Genomic DNA, 26,476 nt, shown 5'->3' with positions numbered 1-26,476 from the left:
TTTAAGGGAAGAGGGTGTTTGGGGGGTTTTAGGAGATGGATTGCAAGGAAAAGATTATCCGGCCTGCACAATTGGAGGATTTGGGAAATGACAACAGCTTCATCTGTACTTTTATCCGGTATTCGAGAGTTTATAATGATATATACAAGCAACTGTTGAGTTGATGCAAAATATTTTATTTGGGGAGTGAAAGTCAGTGCTAGTAACATCCAAATTCTAAAGGAGATTGAATAAGCTGTTTGGAAAATGAAAATGGACTTTTTATGCCTTATTTTAAAATCGGGCTGAGATTTGGAGGGGAAGAAAGGATGAAGAAGAAAGAAAAATGAGGAAAGAAACGGAAAAAAAATGGTAAGACGGTGGGGCTCACTGTTTTAATTTATTATTTTAAAATCCAAGTTATTTATGGTTTAAATATTCTTCTAAAGAACCTCAGGGTCACGACGACTCAGGAGCCGACAAAACTAATAAAAGCAACCAAGAAAAAAAGGCTCTCCGCATCAGAAATCCTTTTTTAACATTAAAATTTTCAATCATAGATTCTTAATTAAGATTCTCGCCTTAGCTAATTGAGTAAAACTTACACCGCCTTTCGTAAATTTTTTAAACTATTTTCTTTTCTTTTTTTTAAACACGTACATGAAAATTTCGTATTTGATCCAGGAGTTCTCTTCCTCACTAAATCTTCCTCTTCTCAATCATCCGCTGCTGCCAAGGTACTTTTCCAAATCTAGGGTTTCTTTTCCCTATTTTCTTTATGTTGTTATAATTTAATTTATTAATCCAATTATTTTTCGCAGTTTTTGACGTGTCGATATTAGCTTATTTAATCAGAGGCTGTGATTATATCTTCTTCACGCTTATCTGAGAGTTAAATCTTAGTTTTATTGATTCGAGGTAAGCTAGTCTCCTTGAAATAATATATACTCTTTTGTTACTGTTTTGTTTCTTTATTATGCTTGAGTTGGAATTTAAATAGATTTTGCTCTTTATTTTCAGTTTTCTTTATATTATTATTGTTCTATTTAGTATAATTATAAGGCTATGGAAGGAACTAGGCCAATTTTTAGGTAGCATTTTTAGGCGATATACTGATGCTGAATTTTGTCCCTCGTATGCTGAATTATTCATGCGTTTGATAGATTTTCGATCTCAGGATGTAAAAAAAAAAGGGAAAAAGTTGCTTTGGTTTCTGATGCATTAATGAACATGATTAATCTAGTTATGGAATTGTATTCAGGCTTTGAACTAAAAAGTTCATGGATTTGATAGTTGGATTACAATGTTTGAGTAGCTTTTAGATGGAAAAGGGAGCTTCTTGAGAGTTAAGACCTAAAGCCACTTTTTCTGTTCCCCCCCCCCCTCAGAACTGGATTATACAGTGTTGTCGTTAACTGGTTTTGTTATTTTTTTCAGTATGTTGTGATGGCAGACCTAAAAGAGCGTTTGCTTCCACCGAAACCTCAATCGGCTATAAACATTAGAGATGCTTCCTATCGGCCATCTGCCTCTGGACGCCAGCCTTTCCAAGGCATGGATTTATCAGGGTTAAAGAAGCGGGGCCAAGGACTCAGATCTTGGATCCGTGTTGATACATCTGGGAATTCACAAATAATCGAGGTTGACAAGTTCACTATGATGCGTAGATGTGATCTACCAGCCCGAGACCTACGGCTTCTTGACCCTTTGTTTGTTTACCCCTCGACAATCCTCGGTAGAGAGAAGGCTATTGTTGTAAATTTAGAGCAGATAAGGTGTATTATCACTGCCGACGAGGTTCTACTCTTGAATTCCCTTGATAGCTATGTTTGCAGTATGTTGTGGAGTTACAAAGGCGACTTACAAGTGGAGTAGGTGAGGTATGGCAATCAGAGGGTCCCGAGTTGAACAGAAGAAGAAGCAGTAGGGGTTTTGACAATGTATACGGAAGCACATCCCCTGATTATTTGCCCTTTGAGTTTAGGGCTCTTGAAGTTGCTTTGGAAGCTGCCTGTACATTCCTTGATTCACAGGTGTGTGAAAGTGGCCTAAAACACTTTATTGCATTTGAATTAGACTTGGGATGATAAACCTAAAATCATTCACCCAAGAATCATTCACCTTGTTGACATTTAAAAATATATTAAAAACTAAAAAAGTGGTTGGAAGATGCATCAATTGCAGATTTATATTTTGATTGTTGGGGATGTTGAGCTATGTAAAAATTAAGGAAAATAAATAACACATATAACAGCAAGTCATGAAAAATGTTGCATGTTGTTGTTACTTGATTTTGGCTGAGTTTTTCTGATGTGGTTTAGGGGAGAAAATAGAAGCAATAGGAAGAATTAGGGCTAAACAAACAAGAAAGAAGGTGAAACTCTAGAAAATTTAGGGTTTAAAAAACCTCTAATTTCTTTATATTAATTCAAAGAAAAATAATAAGAATAATAATAGCTGTAAAGCTGACAACTTATTTATATAGGCTTTCTTTCTTGCAAGTAAAGTTACTAGGCCTTTTTGCAAATAAAGTTTTATTTCTAGCCCTTTCTTTAAACCCTTGAGATAACTACTAACCTTAGCTGTTTTAATATATCTAACCTGGCTTGGAAAATTGACAGCGGTAAGAAAAGCTTCACCACTTCAACATAAATTTCTTGATAAGCTCCTTGTAGCTCTTCTTACACCATCCAAGAACTTCCACTAGCTGTTTCAGCAAAAATCTCTTATATCAATTACCCCATTTAAACTTAGTTGCCTTAACATCAACCACATCTTCAATAACCTTTGTTTTAGCTTTAGGAAGCTGCTGCCTATTATCTGAATTTTCAACATCATTTTTGGAGATGTTACTTTCATTTTCATTTCTTAGGTGGTGCACAGTTAAATATTTCTTGTTGGTTAATGATGGTAAAACCATGTAGAGGAGAGATCAGAAACTTGCTAAGATTCCCATAAATGTTTACTTTAATCTTGTCAAGGAGCTTAGAAGTGTCATCCCAGCCTATGAGGGAAACAAGAATAGCTTTATCAGCTTCATAGGAGCAAATATATTTAATTGCAACCACCACCATACCAAAATCAATATGTGAACCTAACCATGCTTCAAGCGAATGTCTTGTTGATGCACCATAATTCTAATCAATGCGAACATCCTTAGCTTCAAAAATTGGGAACTTCCTTGAACCAAATTCCATGAACTTGATTGAAGTAACAATAACACCCTCACTGTCGAAGTGTTGCTTGAAGCCGTTAAAACTGGATTTTCTGTCCAACTAATTGGCATTACAAACATGCTGATTTTGACCCAAAATAAATTTATGTTGCTTCATACCATCCAACAAGACTTCTAGCACACCTACTTCTCTTATGGCTTCCTGTATTTTGTTCATCAAACAATAGGAGCCTTACGTAAAAAGAAAGGATGATGAGCTTTAACTGTGATAAAACTAATTGTTCTGATAAACAAACATAGAGACAACAATTCCTGTTTAGGAACACCATTCACTACAATCACAGCATATTCAAGAATTTTTAAGATTATCTCTTGCAACAATGAAAGAAATCCAGCAAATTTTAAGACCAAGAGAGGAATAGGCCTCAATTGCTGACACAACTTATAGTTTCCAAGATGACTTGAAGATATTTTGAACATTTTGTTTAAGAATTCTGCCTTCTGATCCCTACCATCTGCCATGGGAAAATTGTCTTGCAACATTTGGACAGCTTCAATTTTGTTATTTCCCTGTTCCCAAAATTTATTCTCCTTGCAATTTAGTCGCTCAATAGAGATGTTCCACTCATTTGGAAAGATTTTCTGCAAATAGAAAATTATAGATACTTCTAACATATATTGCAACGAGAAAGCCACAACATCCTGTTTATTATAGTTCAGAGACTAAGTTGGGAAAAGTTGTAAGTACAGGGACTAAATGTTGCTTTATTCCTTTTATAAATTCTATTTGCGTACCTTTAATTCTTTTATTATAGTTTGTTGTTGTTGTTGTTGTTGTTGTTGTCTCCTGTTTTCAAAAGCAATCCTCTATGATATATAGTTTTGTCATTTTTGTTTTAAGCCTTCCCAAGTCTATGATATCTTTTAGCAATCTTGATGGATTAAGGGGAATTATCAAATAAAAATGTGTGGATTTACTCAGATAGGTGAACTATCAGATATGACAACCAACATTATACAAGGTCTCAGGGTAAGGAACATCTCTCATCTTGAGACAATGCATCCCTTTCCTTGCTAGTCGAAGCCTTATGAAGCAAGTTATGATTTAACCCATATTAGAGATCCAACCAACCAGTCCTGAAAGCTATTGGAGCACTTGAATTCCTCAATCCATTGAAAGACACTATGTTGTCCCCCCCGATTTGCCTTTTTTAACAAAATTATCCCTCAACCGATATTCAATTGAGGGGATAACTTCTATATTCTGTTATTAGTTTTAACCATGGCCATATTCTACTAGTTGGGCAGCGTACTTCTTTTAGGAATTATCATCTTTTTTTACTATCAATGGGTCTAATTGTAGAGGTCCCTATATTATGTTTTTTTTTTTATCCCTCTACTATAATTTGATCATTTATAGCCCTCTATGTTTTGAAACATGTATTGCCAATCCTAAGGCTAACTTTTTTTTCTCTTAATTCGTTAAATAGTTTGACGTGGTTTTTTTTTAAAATATTGTGAGGCACCTTGGCATATTTTTGTACACTTTTAAATATGAAAAAATGTCCAGCTGTACAAAATATGCCAAGGTGTATATATCATGTTATCACATGTTTAAAAGATAATCAAGTTATTTGACAGAATTTTAAAAATTGGCCTTGGAACTGAAAATGCATATTTTGAGAAGTAGAGAGGTTAGAAACGATCAAATTATAGTAGGACTAAATTTTCAGAAAATGCAGTACAGTGACTTTTTGTAGGATTTGACCCACTCAATATATTCTGTTGCTTGCATTTGATTACTTCTGAGCAAGTTGGTAACTCATTTGATGTTCCATAGGCAGCAGAATTGGAAATTGAAGCATATCCACTATTGGATGAACTTACATCAAAGATCAGTACGTTAAACTTGGAGCGTGTCCGTAGATTGAAGAGCAGACTTGTTGCATTGACTCGAAGAGTTCAAAAGGTATAAAAATACATGCTTCTCTCTCTCTCTCTCTCTCTCTTTGGCAGGTAAACGACAGCCTTGCATCTTCTGACACTTTTCCACTTTTTTATTTAGGTTAGAGATGAGATAGAACAGCTGATGGATGATGATGGTGATATGGCGGAAATGTATCTTACTGAGAAGAAAAGCAGAATGGAATCATCATTTTATGGTGATCAATCTTTAATGGGATTCAGATCGAATGACGGACTTTCTGCTTCTGCTCCAGTTTCTCCTGTTGCTTCACCACCCGAATTGCGCAGGCTGGAGAAAAGCCTGAGCATTGCAAGGAGCCGCCATGAGAGCATGAGGAGTTCAGAGAGCGCTACAGAGAATATTGAAGAGCTTGAGATGTTACTGGAAGCATACTTTGTTCTCATTGACAGCACCCTAAATAAGTTGACTTCAGTATGTAGAGCACTTATTGCAGTCTAAATCCTTTTCATCTTTCCTTCTCTTTGATGGATATAATATTATTTTCTTCTTTACTTCAGTTGAAGGAATACATTGATGACACGGAGGATTTCATCAACATTCAGCTGGTAAGTTATTTTCCCTCATTGATAGAATAATTTTGCTACAGAAGTATTTTCCACAAACCTGAAGTGGAGAAGATAAAACACTAAAGCCCCCTCCTGGATGCAGGGTGCCATTGTGGTCTGACCCACCAAACTGACACCCCGCATCCAAATGGCTCCAAGTGATATATTGATTATTTGATTGAGAACTGATCAGCACATTTGTTGAAAGTAATATAGAATGGAAAAATAAACAGGATGAAAGCATTGGATCCAAGTTTGTAATGGCCTTGACAACTTGATTGTGGGGCCGAGAATTCAACTATATTCTAAAACACGTCTCTTTATCTTTCTTGATATTATGATTTCTGATACTCCTGTTGTTATGCTTCAATTGGCAAAATCGCCAGAAAGCATTGAACTCTTAGATATCTAAGGACAAACTTTTGGTTGCAGGATAATGTTCGAAACCAGCTGATCCAATTTGAATTGCTACTGACAACTGCAACATTTGTCGTTGCCATTTTTGGTGTGGTAGCTGGAATATTTGGTATGAACTTTGCCATACCTATGTTTGATGACCCTGGTGCATTCAAGTGGGTCCTGATAATTACAGGGGTTTGCGGGATCATCATATTCTGTGCATTTGTGTGGTTCTTCAAGTACAGAAGACTTATGCCCCTATGAAAAAAGGAAATTAAAGAAGAAAAAAACTGTACTTTTGGCATCATTGTTACCAATTTTTATTTACCCTGAAATGTATATGGGAATTTAAGAAAACCAAAACATAAAGCTCTGATTTTAGAGTCCACTCTTTTTTGTTGCAATTGCACTTCCATCTTTCACTGCAAATGTAACCTTGCATGGTTAAATTGGAGAGAGAAGGAAAGAATGTCGAGATTTGTTGCAGGCCGATGGGGTATTCTCATTTTTGTTGCGTCTTCAATCAGCTATTTGTCCTCTTTGGGTACTTAGGCTTCCTCTAAGGTGGTTATTTGATGTGGTGTATAATAAATTTGAGGGACATGTGGGTGCTAAAAGAGGACAATACCCAATTACAGGTCGGTTGGACGTGATAGAATTGGCTTATCACAACATAACTTTCTTGAATTCAACTTAGTGTTGTGCAAAAAAGTTTACAACTCTGGTGGAATTGAATTTTAACCAAAGCAGTAGTTATGGGGCTCATACAGTTGCTTTGAAAGTTGTTTCGCTCACTTGATTGTGAGGTTTAGCAAATTATATATATGCGTAATTGTTCTTTGGTGTTGTGTAATATGTTCTCGACATTGGGTTGTTTTTTTTTTCATGTACTCGGAGAAAAAGTGTCAATCCATAAAAAATGGAATGCTAAGTGATGAACTAGCTGAAAGTCTGTTTCCTGCCTGGAATCTTTCTAGTGCTAAATTATTCATCTGCCAATTAGATTCCACCCAAAAGATTCAGATATCCTTCTAGCTTTGTTAACAAGTTACAGTAACCTGAATGGGTTTTTCCAATCTGTAATCCACAATGCCTGTATCGACTGATTTGATGTGATGTTACAACGGCAGAACCAAAGTGTCTACGACATAATGTACTTTTCACCTTCTTCCCTTCATTAACTTGAATCCATATATGGACTGACTCTACAGGACCTGGTATATAACAACATCCTCGATATGAACTCAGATACCTCAATAACGTTGCATGTTAACACGCACACTTGTCGTGACTTATACAATACCCGATATGTACCAAAATTAAAAGTTAAAAAATAAGAACAACACTTGATGATATAAAGCTAAATCAATCTTGAGTTTGACAGATAATACTTATTCCTGGAAAAGAGAATTCGGTCAAACCAACCACCTAGAGGGAAATACTTTCGATCTAGATCAAAATTATAACAAATGTTGATCTTGAGGGTGATCAGATCTTTCTATTACTTAAAGGCAGAACCTATAACAAATTCTTTTCCCAGCATTCCAGGTTTTCAACTGCATCTAGGACTACTGAGAAGTAGCAGCTCCCGCGCTGACAATCAAAAAGCTGCTGAAGGAAACAATTGATTAACTTAACTATTATTTTGAAGAAGAAAGTCGTTGACTCCGTGCCTTGTCAGCTTTCTCCATGTAATCTTGGTGTGACTGATGCTTTGTTCCTACAAGGAAAATCAGGCCTTCGTTCAGTTAGTTTTAAGTGATCAACGTACCCAACAAACAGCTTCCAATAATGAAATGAAACAACCACTCTTAAAACATTCAACTTCCTCAAGTATGCAACACAACATCCTGAGAGTTGGGTCAATTTGTCATCCTCGAATAACTTTCCTACAGTATTTTCACAGCAAAAGCACTACCAAACCCTTTTAATTTCGGTTGTTCAAATCATGGCAAATAAAAAGGGTAAGAAAAATGAACAAACCTATGTCAAGACAAGACCTGTATCCTATGCTTACACCCAAACCCAAGTAAGATAGCATTTAACCGCATCATTTGCATAGTACTGAACACAAAAGAAGTTCTTAGGACTGAACAAGAATTGACAAAGAGGAATAGCCTAGGACCTAGCCAATGCCAGCTCACAAAAGCATTTTTAAAGTCTGTCAAGATGTGATAAAGAAATACATATGCCAAATTCTGTCCATAAACTTTGCCTTCACAGCCTGCTAAACCGCTCAACTTGCTTATGATGTCAACTTTCTAGGAAAGAACTATATATAAACCAGCACCCATTACTGTCAAGACAAGCGTATTGCTATTTTCAAATGAGTCTCTTGATCCATGTCAACAAAAACAAACACATTCTTTATATATTTAGATTAAAGAAAATGACTTTTGAAATCTGTAAAAGAACCATCAGAATCAGAAAAATTTGACTGAGAACCTGCTGCTAACAAAATTAGTAAAAAAGAGAAGTCAGAATTCAGCTTCAATATAGTTCCTCGACAACCTCAAGTTCCATTGACTTCAATCTCTTGTTTCATTCTTCCAAACACCAGTTTTGGATAAATATAAACTCCAATAAGCAACTTCAAACAAATGCACACCAATTTGACAGATTCCTTAATGCTATGTTCAGGAATATGAAGATTCGAATTTCATTTACTGCATAAGTGAGAATGAAATGCATACATTCTACACGAACTAACTGAGATTCAATCTAATTATACATTTCAAGCTATAAAAACATGGTTTTCAAAAATCACAAATATCTATAGGACTTTCAAATTTATTACTAAGTAGACCCTTAACAAATCTATGGACTTTAAAAATAATAACGAAAGCTGCATTTCGCATAACCTACACTGTTTTATACATCCACTATTTTATATATCCGAAGCCATCAGTTGGAATTTAAGTTCCAAAAGCTACCTAAAAGATCCTTCAGAATCACTGAAATTTCCGGACCATTTCCAAAAGAAATGCAAATTCATTTACTCAAATCATGAAGGAAAATTTGTCCTCAAATTCATTTACTCCAAAACTGAAGTCAGTGATGCTATATATCTGTCTTTGCTTTTGTTCATTACATCGAGATAAATCATAAAAATTCCTCAAATTTGCAATATATTTAGAGTGAGAAACCCAAAGATACATCTAAAACCCTAACCCCCCCCCCGCCCCGCCGAACCGAAAAGTAAATGCAAAGCTGAAAAAGAAAATTGAAGGAAAGAGAGAAAGGCACCTCGGTTCATGAGAAACCAAGGGGCACCAAAAACGAGGGCGACGATGGCGATGCCAGCCATTACATGCTTCTTTTCACCGCTATATATGTAGTGTTCCATTCTCGCCCTGAATCCTCCTCCTCCCACGTTGGAGGTGGTTTTTGCTTCGTTTCCCATTTCGCCCCTAAACCAACCAATTAATTACTTAAGATTACCTCAAAATCTCCTTTCTGCAGCTTTCTCCGCTGCGGTGCTGTTTGCAGGTTTTAAGGCTTCAACTGGAGGAGTGTTTGGTAGTTAGGTTAGGATACCTCCCCTAAGTGTCAACTTAATATATCTTCACTTTTTGGGTTTTTTACAAAATTATTATAAAAAAATAAAAAAATAATCAAAATATTATAACTTTTTTTATTTACCAAAATATTATAATTTTTTTATTTATCAAAATATACAAAAAAAATAAAAAACAGAAAGAAAAAAAAACCTGACACAGCCTGATCAGGCCAATCACATTGGCGGCACCAAAGGTGCCAAAGGACTAAAATGTTAGTTAAGAGTAGTTTCAAGGACCTTATATGGAAATTTACCATTTTGAACTTTAAAAGTTAATGGCTACTGCTGTGTGCACTAAAATTAAAATATGGCTAATTGCCTTCTAAACCCTCCTTATTTATTATTTTCTTTTTATTCCCCTTTAACTCACTTTTTTATTTAATAACTCTATTTTAATTTATTAAATTTAATAGTTTATGTTTATAGATAAAATAGTTTATGTTTCCATTATTTTTTTCCTTTTGATTTAATATTAGTTAAGGGAATATATTAAATTTATAAAATTAAAATAGTTTAATTTAATAACTCTATTTTAATGTAATAAACTATTCTCATTTAATAACTCTATTTTAATTTAAAAAAATTAAATTAAACTATTTTAATTTTAATCCTTTGAATTTAATATATTCCCTTAACTAATATTAAATCAAAAGGAAAAAAATAGTGGAAACATAAACTATTTTATCTATTTATAAGTTTAATATATTCTTAATAGACTTATAACATAAACATGTTAGACTAAATAATGGAAACATAAACTATTTTATCTATTTATAAATTTAATATATTCTTAATAGACTTATAACATAAACATGTTAGACTATTTTAATTAAAATAGTCTCTTAAGATATTATGAAGCAACAAATTTTATATTTCAGTAAATTTTATATTTCAAATGAAAATAGAGTTATTAAATAAGAATAGTTTATTAAATTACAATAGAGTTTAAATGAGGATAGTTTATTAAATTAAAATAGAGTTATTACTTAATTAGAATTCTAAGTATCTTAATTATCACTTAACTAATATTAGATTTAATTAAAAAAAATTAATAGAAATACCAAGCATGCCTTATTGAAAAACCAGAAGTAATAATAAAACTGATCACCCATAAATGTAACCCAAATAGAAAAATAAATTATAATTATATTATATACTCTTAATAACTCTATTTAGTAAATTTTTTAAATAAACTATTCTCATCAAATTATCAAAATAATACATAAAATGCGAATTAGTTTATACTTTTTTAAATAGCTTTATTTTAGGTAAAATATATTTACTTTAATAATAAAATAAAGGGCCTTTATGAGTAAAATCATAGATTAAGAGCTTATTTAACTACAAAAATAAGTTGAGGGCTTGTTTATTAAATAAAAAAGTGAGTTGAAGGGGAAAAAAGAAAATAATAAATAAGGAGGGCTTAGAAGGCAATTAATCATATTTCAATTTTAGTGCACCCACACACACGGCAGCATCAATTCACTCCCAAAATTTAAAATGGTAAATTTGCATGTTAGGTCCTTGAAACTACCCTTAACTAACATTTTAGTCCTTTGGCACCATTGGTGCCGCCAATCACATTGGCACCATTGGTGCCACCAATCACATTGGCACCTTTAGTGCTGCCAATGTGATTGGCCTGATCAGACCGTGTCAGGTTTTTTTTCTATTTTTTGTTTTTTTTTGTATATTTTGGTAAATAAAAAAAATTTATAATATTTTGGTAAATAAAAAAAAGTTATAATATTTTGGTTATTTTTTATTTTTTATAATAATTTTGTAAAAAACCCCTTCACTTTTCTTTCTTTTTTACATAATAATTTATTTTTTCTCCGACTTTATAAAAAAATTATTTTATTATTTTATTTAATTTTTTATTTTTTTAACTCTTAAATTTACGTTATTTGTCAAATTAATCTAAAATATATGAAAACCTAACATCAATTAACTTTACAGAACACATCCACGTAACAACAATTAATAAAACTTTTAAATATTAAAAAAATCAAATGATATATAATTATTAAAATTAAAATATATTAAATTTATTTAAAAATAATAAAATATATGTTTTAATGTTTTTAATTTTTAAAAAATTAATTAATTACTAACATAAATAACCATGTCAACAAAATTAACAAACATTAAAATTTTCATCTATTTTAAGGTGATTAATCAAATAATACAAATCTAGAGCCGAAAAATTAAATTAAAGATAATCATTATGTCTATTTTATTTGCTATTCAAATCTCCCTCAATCTCAATAATCTAAACAACTTATCTGCTATATGTTTTAATTAAAATTCAACATATGAAAAACATGAATTACAATAGGCATCCAAAAATTTAATTTTGAAAATAATATTTACTTATATTTTATTAGAAAATATATTATTTTTCAAAAACCAATTAATGCTTATGGGTTAATTTACATGTAAGTGTACCAATTAAGCTTTGAGGGATGTGTTTTATTAAACTAGGACAGTTTTTTTTTTTCATTGGCATGTAATAAAAAACTAATTTGTTGTCTCTCGAAAAGGAGAATAATTGTTTTTTTTAATAATTCATCAAAGTTTTGCAATTAGGCAATTCATGAAAATTCAAATTAGCACAAAATTGATTGCGTTCTAAAATTTGATATTAGGTGCCATCAAAACAACATTTTGTACTTATATTTTATTTCGTATTTAGAATATGCAGTATCATTTGCAAAAATTTGCAATAACATTAAGGGTACATTTGGTTAACTGTAATGGAATAGAGCAGTAATCAGTAATTCAATTGTTTGGTTGAATGGAATCGAATAGAGCTGTAATAGCATTCTTTTGTTTGGTTGAATAGAATGATGTTATAATAGCATAATGAAAAAAACTAAAATGACTAGAATATCCTTAGCATAATTTTTTTAGGTTGATGATTATTGTTATTGTTATTAAATTTTAATAAGATTATTATTAAAAATAATTTAATAAAAATAATAAATAATTTAACTATATTTTAACAGAATTATTATTAAATATAATTTAATAAAATTTTATATAATTTAATAAAATTCTTGATATAATTATTATTATATGAATTTACTAAAATCATAATATATAATACTATAAAAATAATATATAATCTACTTTATTATTTTTAAACTGCAATACATATTTAATGTGCTAAAATATCATTAGTGAAACAAATAATTTAATTATTCTACAATAAAAATATATTAGAAGTAATAAATAACTTGAGAATTATATTTCACATCCAAACATAATATTCATATATTAACAAAAAGTTACATGATTTCATTAGTTTATATGTCATAATCCATATGTTATAAAATTTTACAACATCAAAAAGTTACAACATTGTAATGACATTCTATTATGTCATTATACCTTCCAAATATTACAAACACAAAAAGTTACCAAAATTACATCAACACAACCATGATTTTTAATGGTCAGCAAGAAATCTTCTGACCCATTCCAATCGCACAAAAGAAGATAAACTAAAGAAAATGAGCATTTGCGTTGGATGATCTGGAATTTTGTTCAATGCGCGATAGCGCTCATCCTCATTTAAACCTTCTATTTCACATAATGTTGGATATAAATTTAGAGCTCTTTCTTGAATGTTCATTTCTGACTGTTGTCGAATTAGCACTTCAAAGGCAATACTCTTACTGATTTCAACGCCAACGGTCCGTATTTTTTCTTCCAATAAAGTGGCAGCATCATGAAATGAAGTAGAAGAAATATGATCACTTGCATCAGAAATCTTTTTTTTTCTTCTTTGAAAATGTGGACTCCCCTGGTTGTGGTTGTGTAGCTGAAACATCCATGTCATCCAAATCAACATCAGCTTCGCATCCATAGAAATCGTTTCCTTCTTTATGAATATTTGTAGTAGCTACATATTCAACATCTATTTCTTCAATAATATCAGTGGCTTTTTAAGCATCTTTCCCAGTGGCTCGATCTTTTGCGTAGATGGTAGTAAGTTGGTCATAATAAGGGAAACTATGATGTTTGAATTGACTGGCTTCTTTATGACTCTATAAAAATGAGGAATTCATATTAGATATAAGTTTGGTCAAAATAAGATAATAAAGACTTGAAATAACTCTTACATTTATATATGAGTTCCACTCCGCATCTTCAACAACAACAAGCTGCCTATGCTCATTCCAACCAAAACCGCTATTATTTTTTCCATTAAGCATGTCATAATCGATTGACCAATCCCTTTTCAATATCCTAATCCTCGATTCAATATTAGGTTTAGCCTTCAACATGGCATTGGGTAAAAAATTTTCTAACATTTTTTTTTCAACTCATTTAAATAACCGGCTTTTAATCCCGTATCAGTATTAAAAGTTCCAACATTGTGCAAGTTAACCATACAGGAAACCAACGCAGCAGCATCTTCTTCTAGAACCCATTTCCTTTTGGTTTCTTGAGAATGAGAAGAAACACTTGGTTGTGAAAAACCTGACATAACTATCTTAAGAAAAAAACAAATTAAAAATAAGTTCAATATTATGAATCAAAAGGCCAACACTTTATAAAATTATAAAACGTGATGAATCAAAAGAAAATAAATTATAATTCAACAAGTCTAGTACAATACAAAAAACAATTCAAACACCACCAAAGTTTCATAAACTAGATACATGAAATAACATAAACAAATTAACGTTTACTATTTTTACCCTAAACCTAACTAATTTCTAGGTGCTTGCCATTCATCGAACATTAGGTTGGCTAGTTCCATCCTTCAAGTAGCCCATGCATCCGATGGATGAATATTTACAATATTCGGTTCATCGTCATCTATCACATTACTAGGTAATCCTTCTCCCAACTCCGCTTCAATACATATAGGTTCGAATAAATTATGGAGCAAACAACATGCAATAATGATTCTATTGTGCACCCTCATAAGATAGAATGATGGACTCCTAAGCATTCCCCATCTAAGTTTTAATAACCCAAAGCATCTTTTAATAACATTACGTGTTGAAATGTTTCATATTGAAAAATTCTTCTGGAGTACTTGGCTAGTAACCCTGACGCCACTCATTCAAATGATATCTTTGTCCTCTAAAATGTGTAAGAAATCCTTCACAATTTTTGTATCCAGCATCAACTAGATAATAACAACCTATAAAAAAACTACTTGTCATGGTTAATTCCCCAAAAAATTATGATCTTAAAAATTAATTCAAAGTCCTCTAATTTTGCACTTTACCATGAGGAACTTTTAGTCCATGTCTTCTACTAATGGCATCTCGAAGAACCCGTCCATCAGCAATAGAACCTTCCCAACCAGGAAGAACATAAACAAATTTCATATCAGGTGTACAAACACCTAACATAATTGTTACTATGTCACTTTTTTCGCGTTCAATATCTAGGTTTATCAACTGTTGGAACCCTAATCTTGATGTGGGTTCCATCTAAAGCACCTAAGCAATTCTATATTACATGTATGAAACCTTGAGTTAGGACACTATATTTAAATCTAAATCAACTAAATTATGTACAATTTATATATAGAACTCACTCCAATACCTTGAACCATTTCCACCTTGGGTTTGTAGAATTAGTTGTAATTGACTCTACCTTTTTAAATAACACATCTTGTAAGCGTATGACAACATTTAAAACATTGTGAAATGATTTGCTAATAGTTTCCCTGGACCTATTAAAGTGATGCTTGATAACTCGATTTTTAAGGTGATGGAAAATGATATGTAAAAACATTGCTACTTGCTCATCAACAAGCATGTTCCTTGACGACTTCAATCACCCTAAATTTTGTAACATCTCACATAGTTTAAGAAAGGTAATTCTATTCATCCTAACTTGTTCAATACAGGTCCCGTCACTAGCATATATAAGTCTTTTCACATAATCTAGTTTTGCATAAAAATATAAAATATAAGATCTAATCCTTGGTCTATTAGTATGTAGGCTATGGATGTCATCCAATGCAAGTAAGAACCAACTCGCAATTGTACACATTTGCAACCATATTATCAATGCAAGACCAATTCTTTTACGCCTCACACTTTGTACTATTAAAAGCAGACGGACCATTACTGCAAGATATTAAAGTGTTACATATATTCAAATTATAGTAAAAGAGTCACATTTCTCCAATACTAATTTCAATTATGTAAAATAAAATCAAAGAATTTAATTGCCAAAGAACTTATAGTGATTTAGTGAATACAAGACGCTCAACTGTGGGTGGAAGAAGCAATTAAACAAGCCAAAGAAGAAGAGGAAGCAATAACACACTATTAAAGAAAAATGGACAATACATATTTAGAATCTTTACAAAGCACAAAATAGAAATTACAACTATCTTTGCAAGTTAAAAACTTGAAATTCATTTCTTTATCAATCACCCAAAAAAGTAAAAAGAAAGAAAGAAAAGAAAAAAATGTGTTTTGTGGATTTGATTAATTGATGACTGACGTTTAATAATTATTTTTTAAAAAATACCCATTTGATTAATATAGTGTGTTAAATATCTTAAAATTTATGTACTTTAAAATATTCGATTATTAAACCCTAAAGTCTGCCATTTGGCACGTTTCTTTCCGTCTGCCGCTTGGCACATTTTCTCCTTTTTCTTTTTCTTTGGCAAGTTCTCGTTACGTTCTTAGTCCCAATTTAGTCGTTCTTGTTGGAGTTCGCTGTTTCTTTAATGGAAGATGAGTTGGCGAATCTAACTTTAGTGAATGATGAGGAAGAAGCGATTCAAGAGGAAGCAGCGGCTGTGGAAAGTATTTCTCAATTTTGTCTAGTGGGGCGCTGTTTAACAGATAGTGTTGTTCACTTCCCTTCCTTACGGAATACTATGGTTGATCTCTGGCATCCTATTAAAGGGATTTGTATTACGGATATAGGGGAAAACGGTATCTATTCCAATTCTTTCATGAGGTTGACATTGTTAGGGTACTTGCTGGAATATCATGGTTTTTTAATAATCATTTGCTTATACCTCAAAGAATCCGGTATGGTGAAAATCCGGCAGTGTTGGAGTTAAATTTTACTGAATTCTGGATACAAGTCCATGAGTTACCCCCAGGACTGATGTCTGAATCGATGGCCAAACAGTTAGGTAATTTTTGTGGAAAATTTCTTGAGTATGATACTGCCATTCCGTTTTTGGGTCAAAAGACATATAGCGTATTCGGGTCTACTTTGATGTATCTGCCCCGTTGAAACGTAAGAAGAAAATTCAAATTGGGAAGGCTATGATTGTTTATGCTCGATTTAAATATGAAAAGCTAAGTCAATTTTGCTTTATATGTGGAAAACTAGGGCATGGGGAGAGCTATTATCCTTTTAGGTTAACAATAGAGCCATCAAAAATTATTTTTTACGTTGCGTGTGGAGGTGAGGTGTCGGGCTACGGAAATGAGCAGATGGTTACGTGAAACTGATGGTTCACAGTGCTTTACTGAAAAATTATAGAATATTGCTGGTGGACAAAACAATTGACGTACTTGGGGAAATGATGTTTCAGTTACTGATGGGTTGGGGAAGGGGCCCATAGATTTGGTATTAGAAGAGGAAAATGACCCAATTACTATGGTGGAAGGAAAGAAGAGACAGAGAGTGGTGGAGGGACCAATTAATTATTTGGGTTCTAAAGCTGGATCAGGCTCTATGGATTTATCGGCTAGCTCTGGTGAACAGAGCAGCCGGGCTCAATAAAAATACTAAATTGGAACGTTCATGGTTTGGGGAGATCACGAACAATAAAGAGGATCAACAATAAAGAGGATCAAGAATGAGTTGAGGGCCATTAATCCCCGAATTTTGTTTCTTATAGAAACAAAATTAAGTTCAAAAAAAGATGGAACTGGTCAGGTTGAAGTGTGGCGTTGCGAATGGAATTGACGTTGGGGTGATAGGTTCTAGAGGTGGATTATCATTGGGTTGGAACAAGAATTTTTTGATCAAGCTTAAGAGTTTCTCCTCTTTTCATATTGATGTTGAGGTTCACGATAATGAATGCAATGGTTGTTGGAGGCTAACAGGGTTTTATGGGAATCCGGATGAAAGGTGTAGAGGTGCTTCAGGGAATCTACTCAGATAATTAAGCTATGATCAATCGGCTCCTTTGGTTGTTCTGGGGGATTTTAATGAAATTACCAAGTCTTTTGAGAAGAAAAAAGGTCGTCTTAGATAAGAACGTCAGATGAAGGATTTTTGTACGGCTTTAGAGGATTGCGGTCTCAATGATTTAGGTTTTATTGGTCGGTGGTTCACATGGGAAATAGGTAGGTTTGTAGCTATGAGCGTCTGGATTGTGGAGTTGCTACGTTGGACTAGGTGAATCTTTTTCCAAGTTATTAGCTTGAACACTTGAGTCACTCTTTTTCTGACCATTACCGTATTCTTCTAAATACCATAGGGGCGAGATGGAATGATCGGAGTAGTCAAGTAAAGACCTTTCGGTTTGAGGCCAAATGGTGTTTGGAAAGTTCATTTGAGGAGATGGTTAGAAGATGGTGGGGGATAATCCTGGTTGTGTACCGAGCAAGCTTGAGAGAATGGGCCACTAGATGCAAAAGTGGAGCAAGTCCAGGGGTAGAGAGGAGAAAAGGAATCGTGTAGAGCTAGAAGAAACGCTAAACAATCTTTATAATCAAGAACTTTCTGATGAGACCCTAGCAGACATTATGGAGGTTCAATTAGGACTTAATTTGGAAGCTGACAAAGAAGAATTATTTTGGGAGCAAAGAGCCCGAGTCAATTGGTTGAAGAATGGTGATCAAAATACTAGTTATTTTCATAAGATTGTGGTACAACGCCACCTTCGTGGTAGAATCTCTGAGTTAGAGGACGAGAATGGTAGACGAAATACTTTGACTGTTGAGTTTATAAAGATAGCATCAAATTATTTTGAAAAACTCTTCTCAGCATCAGATATGGGATCAGATGAGCATTTATTTAGGTTAGTAGAGAATAGGATTACTGATAGCATAAATGATAATTTGCTAAAATAGTTCACTGAGGAGGATATAACCAATGGAGTTCAGTCGATGGCTCCTTTGAAAGCCCCCGGTGTTGATGGGTTTCCCGTAATTTTTTCCAAAGGTATTGGCTTATTATTGGGATAGAGATTTCCCGTTATTGTTTATCTATTCTAAATGGTCAATCTGAAATAGGGGATATTAATAAAACGTGAATTATTTTGATCCCCAAAGTGGATAAACCAAAAAATATGGCCCAGTTCAGACCCATAAGCCTTTGTAATGTCATTTACAAAATTGTGGCAAAAGTCTTGGTTATTCGTATGAGTGATATTTTGGGTAATTGTATTAATGAAGCTCAATGAGCTTTTATCCCAAGAAGACTTATTTCAGACAATGTGTTGATTGCTTATGAGGTCCTTCATTCTCTCAAAATGAAGAAAAGAGGTAAGAAGGGGAATTTCGCGCTTAAGCTTGATATGAGTAAAGCTTATGATTGAGTTGAATGAGATTTTTTGGCAGGAATGATGAAGCATCTAGGGTTTCATGCTGATTGGATCGTACTCGTTATGAGATATGTTTGTTCTGTTTCCTACTCTGTTAGCCTTAATAGAGCTACCAGTGAATGGTTTTCTCCTTCAAGAAGGTTACGATAAGGAGATCCTCTCAGCCCCTACCTGTTTTTGATTTGTGCTGAAGGTTTTTCTACGCTTATTCAGGAAGCTAAATAGAGGGGTCGGATGGTGGGTGCTTCTATTGGTAGGGAGCGATTGTCTAGTAATCATTTGTTTTTTTGTAGATGATTGCATCCTTTTTGGTGATGCTTCGTGTAATGAGGCAGGAGTGGTTCGTGACGTAATTCAGGAATATGAGATGGTATCAGGACAGTGGGTGAATTTTGACAAGTCTCTTATTTACTTTGGTGCGAATGTAGCCTCTAGTGTCAATGAGGATATTGTCAATTTAATAGGAGTCGAGAAGCTTCGAACCCGGAGAAATACCTAGGTTTGCCTATGATGGTAGGCCGAAGGAAAACATAGGCTTTTACTAACTTTGCGGATTGATTCAAGAAATGTGTCGAAGGATGGAGTTTGTGTTACCTGTCTATGGGGGGAAGGAGGTATTTATTAAATTGGTTTTACAAGCAAAACCACTTTATGCTATGCAATGTTTTCTTGTGCCAAAGTCGCTATGTCATAATTATGAATAGATTTTGGTGGACAAACAATAAGTCTTTGAAGGGTATTCACTGGAGTAGTTGGGAAATGTTATGCAAACCGAAGTGTTTTGGGGGGTTAGGTTTTAAAAAATTATTCTTGTTTAATAAGGCCTTATTAGCAAAACAGGTTTGGCATATTTTAGATCAGCCTCATTGCTTGTTAGCCAGAGTCTTAAAAGCCCGTTATTATCCTCATTCTGATATTCTATCAGCGAAAATTGGATCTTACCCCTCACTTACCTAGAGAAGTATTTGCAGCGCTCGTGAGGTGATTGGGGAAGGAGTTTTGTGGCGGGTTGGGAAGGGTGAATGCATTAACATCTAGAACGATCCCTGGTTACCTGGAAGAGAGAATAACAGAATTCCAGTTCCGGTGATTAGGCCTTCTTGGACTACTGTTAATCAATTAATTACGACGGAGACTAGTACCTGGAATAGGAAGCTGGTTCATAACTTAGTTGATAAGAGTACAGCTGATCAAATTCTTTCTATTCCCATATCTGGAAGTGGTCCGAAGGATAGGTTGGTTTGGAAACATGAAGGTTCTGGGGAATACACTGTTAAGAGTGGGTATCGAGCCCTAAATACAAAATATTTACAGGACACTATATACATATCCTCTATTAATAAGGATTACAAATATTTTTACAAAGCCTTATGATCGTTGAACATTCCAGGAAAAATTAAAATACATATTTAGAGACTGGTGAATAATCTGGTGCCTCACTTTGGTAATTTGGCGCGTAGGACTTTGTGTGTGGAAGTATCTTGTCCACTGTGTAAGGCAAAGCTGGAGGATTCTGATCACATGGTGTGGTCTTGTGGTGTTCTGCAGTGGGTGTGGGCTTCGCTGCAAGTAAGGATTCCGTCCTTTGAAGAATCAATGCGTCACAAGCTTCACTTTGTTAGAACGTTTTCTGCAGCAAATGACCAACAAAAACGAATCATTGCGATATCCATGTGGAGTCTTTGGTTTCATAGAAATAAACTGGTTCATGAAGGGGTTAAATTTTGGCTGCAGGTGGTGTTGGGGTTTATTCGGGGATATGAGCAAGATATTTGTCTAAATCACATGCATCTCTGTCCTTCTCCTAGATCTATGGTTAAGGAGATCTGGAGACCCCCAAACCATGGAATTATCAAGTTATATTTTTATGCGTCTTTTCTAAAAGAAGAGAGGATCGCTGTAACAGCAGTTCTAGCCAGAGATTTTACAGGTGAAATCGTAGAGGCAGAAACTTATCTTTTTAAAGATGTTGCTGACGCGTTTGTGGCAGAAGCAAGGGCTTGTGAAAGGGCTTTAACCTTTGCGAGTATGATATGCTTTCGACGACTCGTTGTGGAAGGCGATTCTTTGACAATTATAAAAAATGTTCAGAAGAAAGAAAAAGATAAATCGGTGCTCAGACCGATTACACACCATATTTATACTTTGGGTATGCTTTTTGATAAGGTATCTAATCTTGCTGTGCCTCGATTGGTTAATGAAGCAGCTCACACACTGGCGCTGGAGGGTCGGAGAAGAAAGATTTGCGAGAGTTGGGTTAATGGAGTGCCTGAATCTGTGAGGATGGCGGCATTGAAGGACCGTTTGGTTTGGAACCAATGGATCTAAGGTCATTTCGTTTTTTCTTTGAAAATAGAAGAGGTTTATTCAAAGTATTTGTTCTCTCATTATACTCGTTTCAGGTTTCAGATGGTGAGAAGAGTATTGGCTGATATTGGGTTTTTGAAACAAAGATGGTTATTGGCTTAAGAGTTTCTTTTTTTTGGTCTTTTGGAATTGGTAGTTTCTAGGCTTTGATTGTTTTGGTTGCTTGCCAGCTGTTTTCCTTTTCTATTATCGTTTCATGTTACTGTTTTGCTGGCATTTCAGCTACTGTTTTGTCTTGAGCCGCATGTTAATAATATCAGTCTATTTTAACTAAAATATTCGATTATTATTTTTATTTAAATAAAATCTAAAACTCCATATACATTACATTCTTACCATAACATGATTTGTTTGTAGCATTTTACTCTCTTTTTTTCGTTTGTTGAGATAATTTTTGTAGTGTTAATTATAATTTTTAATCAAACAATATAAGTAATATAAAACATTGTTTAATTATAATTTTTAATCAAACAATATAAGTAATATAAAATACTGTTTGAAGACCAAAATTAAATATAACATAAATTAAAGATATCGAAAATAAAAATAGTTTAATAATATATTAAAAGATTAAAATAGTTTTAAATGAAACATATCAAAAATAAAAACATATCGAAAATTAAATATAACCAAAATGTTCTTGTTTAAAGTAAAAAGATCAAATCCGAATTGTAAATGTAGTTTAACATGCATATATTGTCTTTTCCTATATTACTAGAAAAAAGTAATGGTATCATCATTGCAATGGAGATATTTGTTTATGTCCGGTACCCGATACTTGTCTGCCCACCTGCATCAGTAAATAATAAAGATGTTATCAAGACAAGAAATTGACATCACTTGTGTTAAAATATTAAAGTTCCAAATGATAAAATATTAAATTATATATGGACAATATTAATATGACATTTTCGAGCACTTTAAGGGCACATTTGGAAAATTTGAAGAACCATTTGAACAACCACATTCGAACATCTTAAAGACAACTAAATTTTATCTTGTTTTGGACAACCTTACGGGTTAGCAAGGCATATATTAAACTACGCCTAACATGTTTATTTCATCATGCTTTGAACAACAATAAACAACCATTAGGCATTATATTAAACCAACTCTTTAACACATCCAAACAACTTAAAATACATCATTTGAATATCATAAATCACAACTTTCAGACACCATAAATTGCAACATTTAACAACTAAATTTTTAGCTTACTAACATCATAAATCCATATCCATTTGGACATCATTAGTTAACATTTAACAATTTAGTTTCACATTGTTCAGACCATTTTAATTTCCTGATCACTTGGATGATCTTTAATTATTATTTGGACAACACTAAACAACCATCGATTAGACCACCTAAATTGGTAAGAAATTAGATAGCATGCATGCAAACTGCATGCTTCAGCAGCTCCCTCGATAGCTAGAAATTTCACTAAAATTTCACTTAATTCCATCACTCATACCAGTATAAAGATGCAACAAAACAACCAAGGAAGAAAAGGTAAAGAACTCAGTATCATTTATTTAATTAATTAAATAACATATGCAATTGTTGCATTTTTAGCAAGTTTGAAACATCTTTAAACAAGGAAATTAAATGCTGAAAGTCTAGCAGGGGAAAAAGGAAAAGCTATCGCTGATGATATTAAAAGTTTAAAACCTGTGGCAACTTTCTCCCTATAACTACATTTGAACGCTTTTCAAATAAGTTAAACAACAAAACCCATCCAGTATCATATGGTCATCCTAGATACTAATGATAAAGACAAAATGAATTGTTTTACAAATCCACCTTAGTTTAAGGTTGAATAGCTATAACCTAACCTATGTCAGTCAGACTAGGGATGCATGTAGGATATTTGTATGTGTTTGAGATGTATATGTTCAACTCTTTAGAGGATCATACCTCTATATCCATGTCTTAATATGTTTCATACATGGTACTTCAAGAAAAATTAAAAGCCAAAGCAGCATGGCCTGAGCATAATCACTCCCAGACTACTATAGCAACTAAACAAATCAGAGCAGAGCTAATGTGCTAAAAACGAGTTGCAAGTTCTCTATGAATAAAATTTAATTACACGAATGACAGAGAAGTCTACAAGAGAAGAAGAAGACGTAATAAAATTCCAGCACACAGTACATATCACCAAAGGAAGTAGTTGTTCAAAGTAGCAAGTTCAGTCAATTAAGCTTAATTCAAAAAAAAAGCAAGTAATACAGTAACTACACATTATTTATAAGAAAGATTTTTTGTTATTTCCATTCACCAACTAACAAAATCAATAAAACCACAATTCATTTAGTAATATAGACTATCCTAATTTGAAGGGGACTCAAAAACTAACCATTTCAAACCCATGAAGCATAGACCTTCAATATTCCCTCTCTTCATTTTTCTTAAAATATCCCTCTACAACACCTATGTATAACTCATTTACAGACAAGAGTCTGTGGATATATGAAACCCCCCCAAACTTTAAAAAAGAAAAAAAAATTAAACATACCCATTAGTGTTAGACGCATACCAACACTCACACTTAAGTCCAAGTAACATAGGCATGGACGATCATAAGATAGTAGCTACATTTATGTTAAAAATATATATTATGTTTTTTCTGTTAATGAACTAGTAGCCTGAACCATAATGATGAGAATCAACAACCAAAAACAAGAAATTTTAGCCACCTAACTTCACAAAGTCATCATGCCGGGTAAACAGCAAAGAGATTGGGTGATTTTTTCCTCTCATATCTGGAATATGAAAAGACTCGCTTTGATAAAGGTCAACTACACAAGGAACTCTCTACATCGGCAAGATGGACAAAGAAAATGCAAGACCATAGACATGCATAATTGTCTCAACAAAGATCACATGCAAGAAAAGGGTTAAAATAAGAAGTAGAAATAAAAAGGTACAAAGCATATTACCTTGAAAATTTCTTCTTTTTAGAAACCCAAATTACTAACCCTGAAAAAACAACGAAACCCAAGAAATGGGTTTTAAGCAAAGAGTTAAAAATTTCATTCATGATAAAATGAAGAAAAAAACACTGTCTAAAATTTCCAGTAACTTTTTTTGTCATCTTTTTCTCCATTTTATTTGCCTTTGCTTCAGTTTCTAAGTACCCAAACGTTAAAGAAGGAAAAAATCATAAAGAAGGAAAAAATAAATTACCTGAAATATCTAGGTCTCCTCTACAATCAATGGCAAAAAAGGGAAACGTAGAGATGGTTGGAAAGAAAGTTACAGAAGGAAAAGATGAAGCTGAGGGCAAAAATTGGAAAATGGTAAAAAGAAAATTGGAACACGCGGATGGAATAGCTAATCAGATCTGAAGGCAAGGAATGGCTATTACAGCCTTTTCTAGGGTCGGAATGGATTCAGGCTATAATGGTATTGTAACACCCCTTACCTGAGACAGTTGCCAGAGTTGAGCATGGGGCGTTACTTGACTTAACTTATTAGTTCGAGGCATAAAAATTTGCTTTTAAAATTTATTTTACTGTTCATCATAATGCTGTGCACCTGCAGAGAAGCCGCTAATTTAATTATAACTCAAGTTACGAAACTTAAAATTTAGATCTGTAATTTTCCCTAAAACTAGACTCATATATTATCTTACCATAAAATTTTCAGAATTTTTAGTTTAGCTAATTAGTAAAGTTTATTCATTAAAGTCTCCCATGTTTCACTGCTTGACGGTTCTGACCGTTATTCACTAAAAATCAATTTTCTCATCGTATGATTTTCATATGGTGTTCCCACTTGTTTCTATAGAAAATAGACTCGTGAAGGAATCTATACATATAAATTATAACTCATAATTATTTTTTTAAAATTTTTAATTATTTTCTAAATTTAGAATAAGGGACTCCAAAAACCATTCTGACCCTATCTAACCAAAATTTAGATATCTCAGAATATAAAATTCCTTTACCCACACCGTTATTTTTCTATTAAAATAGGCTCGATAAGCTTTAATTCTATATATCATTCACTCTCTAATTCATTTTATACTATCCTTGGTGATTTTTCAAATTCACATCACTGCTGCTGTTCCAAAACTATTTCATTGCAAATTTTTACTCTTTCATAATTTCTAGGTATAAACTATCACCTAGGCATTCATAATACCAAGCATATTCTTACTTATCCATTTTAATAGCTAAACATTATCACATACTTATACATCATCCTTTAGCAATATCATATGGACATACATTCAAAATGACTAAGTCCCTATACATGCCATAGCTCAAACATTAATCATCATAAAATACCGAGTTGTTGTTGTTGATAGAGTGAGAGCTCTCCGACGTCTTTAAGATTTCTGACTTTACTTGTAATACTATAAAAGAAGGAAAATAAAGGAAGTAAGCATAAAGCTTAGTAAGTTTACAAGAAAATAAATAACAACATTTAACACAAATAAATATACTCAAGTGTCATGATCTCTAATTTCCTCTTTACATAATCTCTTACTCGTTCACTTACTTGTTTACTTAGATAACTCATGATTATAATTTACTCTTCTCTTGCTGAAATATTAGTTCTCAATTGATAATATAATAAGTTCTTAACTCTTATAACTCACCTGAATTTGCTAATTATGCTTTTACCTGAACTTTTATGGCACATAATTTGTTTACTATCCCGTTGAGCCACATTGGAATAATAAGGATACTTGGGTCTCATTTCTAATAATAACATTCCAAAACCATGTCCCAGACATGGTCTTACATGGGATTTTTCTTGTTCTACCAATGCCATATCTCAGATATGGTCTTACATAGGGGTGTGCAAAATTCGGGTAAAACTGAAAAAATTCGGTTAACCGACCAAATTCGGTTAATCGGTCAGTTAACCGAATTTCTTCGGTCGGGGGTCGGTTAATTATGTTTTTATTTTTTGGTTAACAGTTAATTCAGTTCGAAATCGATCGATTAAC

General features: G+C 33.2%; 2 protein-coding genes and 1 long non-coding RNA gene across 3 annotated transcripts; 1 reads left to right on the top strand and 2 right to left on the bottom strand.

The window, feature by feature from the left end:
• Nucleotides 1–447: 447 nt before the first annotated feature.
• On the top strand, nt 448–6,772 carry LOC107901689 (magnesium transporter MRS2-1). Its single transcript, XM_016827773.2, is given in 8 exon segments — nt 448–716; nt 801–897; nt 1,417–1,804; nt 1,807–2,012; nt 4,995–5,123; nt 5,220–5,552; nt 5,639–5,686; nt 6,119–6,772. Coding segments are annotated over 6 exon segments (1,326 nt in total). The 5' UTR covers nt 448–716; nt 801–897; nt 1,417–1,425; the 3' UTR covers nt 6,350–6,772.
• A 647-nt stretch (nt 6,773–7,419) lies between these two features.
• LOC107901690 (uncharacterized) lies at nt 7,420–9,614 on the bottom strand. The gene is made up of 2 exons (XM_016827775.2): nt 9,332–9,614; nt 7,420–7,805 (listed from the first exon to the last, which is right to left on the bottom strand). Exons 1-2 carry the CDS (start codon nt 9,486–9,488, stop codon nt 7,726–7,728), a joined length of 237 nt encoding a protein of 78 aa, XP_016683264.1. The 5' UTR covers nt 9,489–9,614; the 3' UTR covers nt 7,420–7,725.
• Nucleotides 9,615–22,139: 12,525 nt separating this feature from the next.
• On the bottom strand, nt 22,140–24,678 carry LOC107901688 (uncharacterized). The gene is made up of 2 exons (XR_001685369.2): nt 24,456–24,678; nt 22,140–22,303 (listed from the first exon to the last, which is right to left on the bottom strand). It is a non-coding gene; the product is annotated as an uncharacterized lncRNA (long non-coding RNA).
• Nucleotides 24,679–26,476: the final 1,798 nt, after the last annotated feature.

The sequence above is a fragment of the Gossypium hirsutum genome, chromosome D06 (genome assembly GCF_007990345.1).
Source record: "Gossypium hirsutum isolate 1008001.06 chromosome D06, Gossypium_hirsutum_v2.1, whole genome shotgun sequence".
Lineage (NCBI taxonomy): Eukaryota > Viridiplantae > Streptophyta > Magnoliopsida > Malvales > Malvaceae > Gossypium > Gossypium hirsutum.
This window is presented reverse-complemented; position numbering and strand designations above follow the sequence as displayed.

Coding starts and splice junctions, on each gene's coding strand:
- LOC107901690 (XM_016827775.2), bottom strand. CDS start 9,488: ATGGGAAACGAAGCAAAAACCACCTCCAACGTGGGAGGAGGAGGATTC. Junction 7,806..9,331: donor TTGGTTTCTCATGAACCGAG/GTGCCTTTCTCT, acceptor TTTTCCTTGTAG/GAACAAAGCATCAGTCACAC.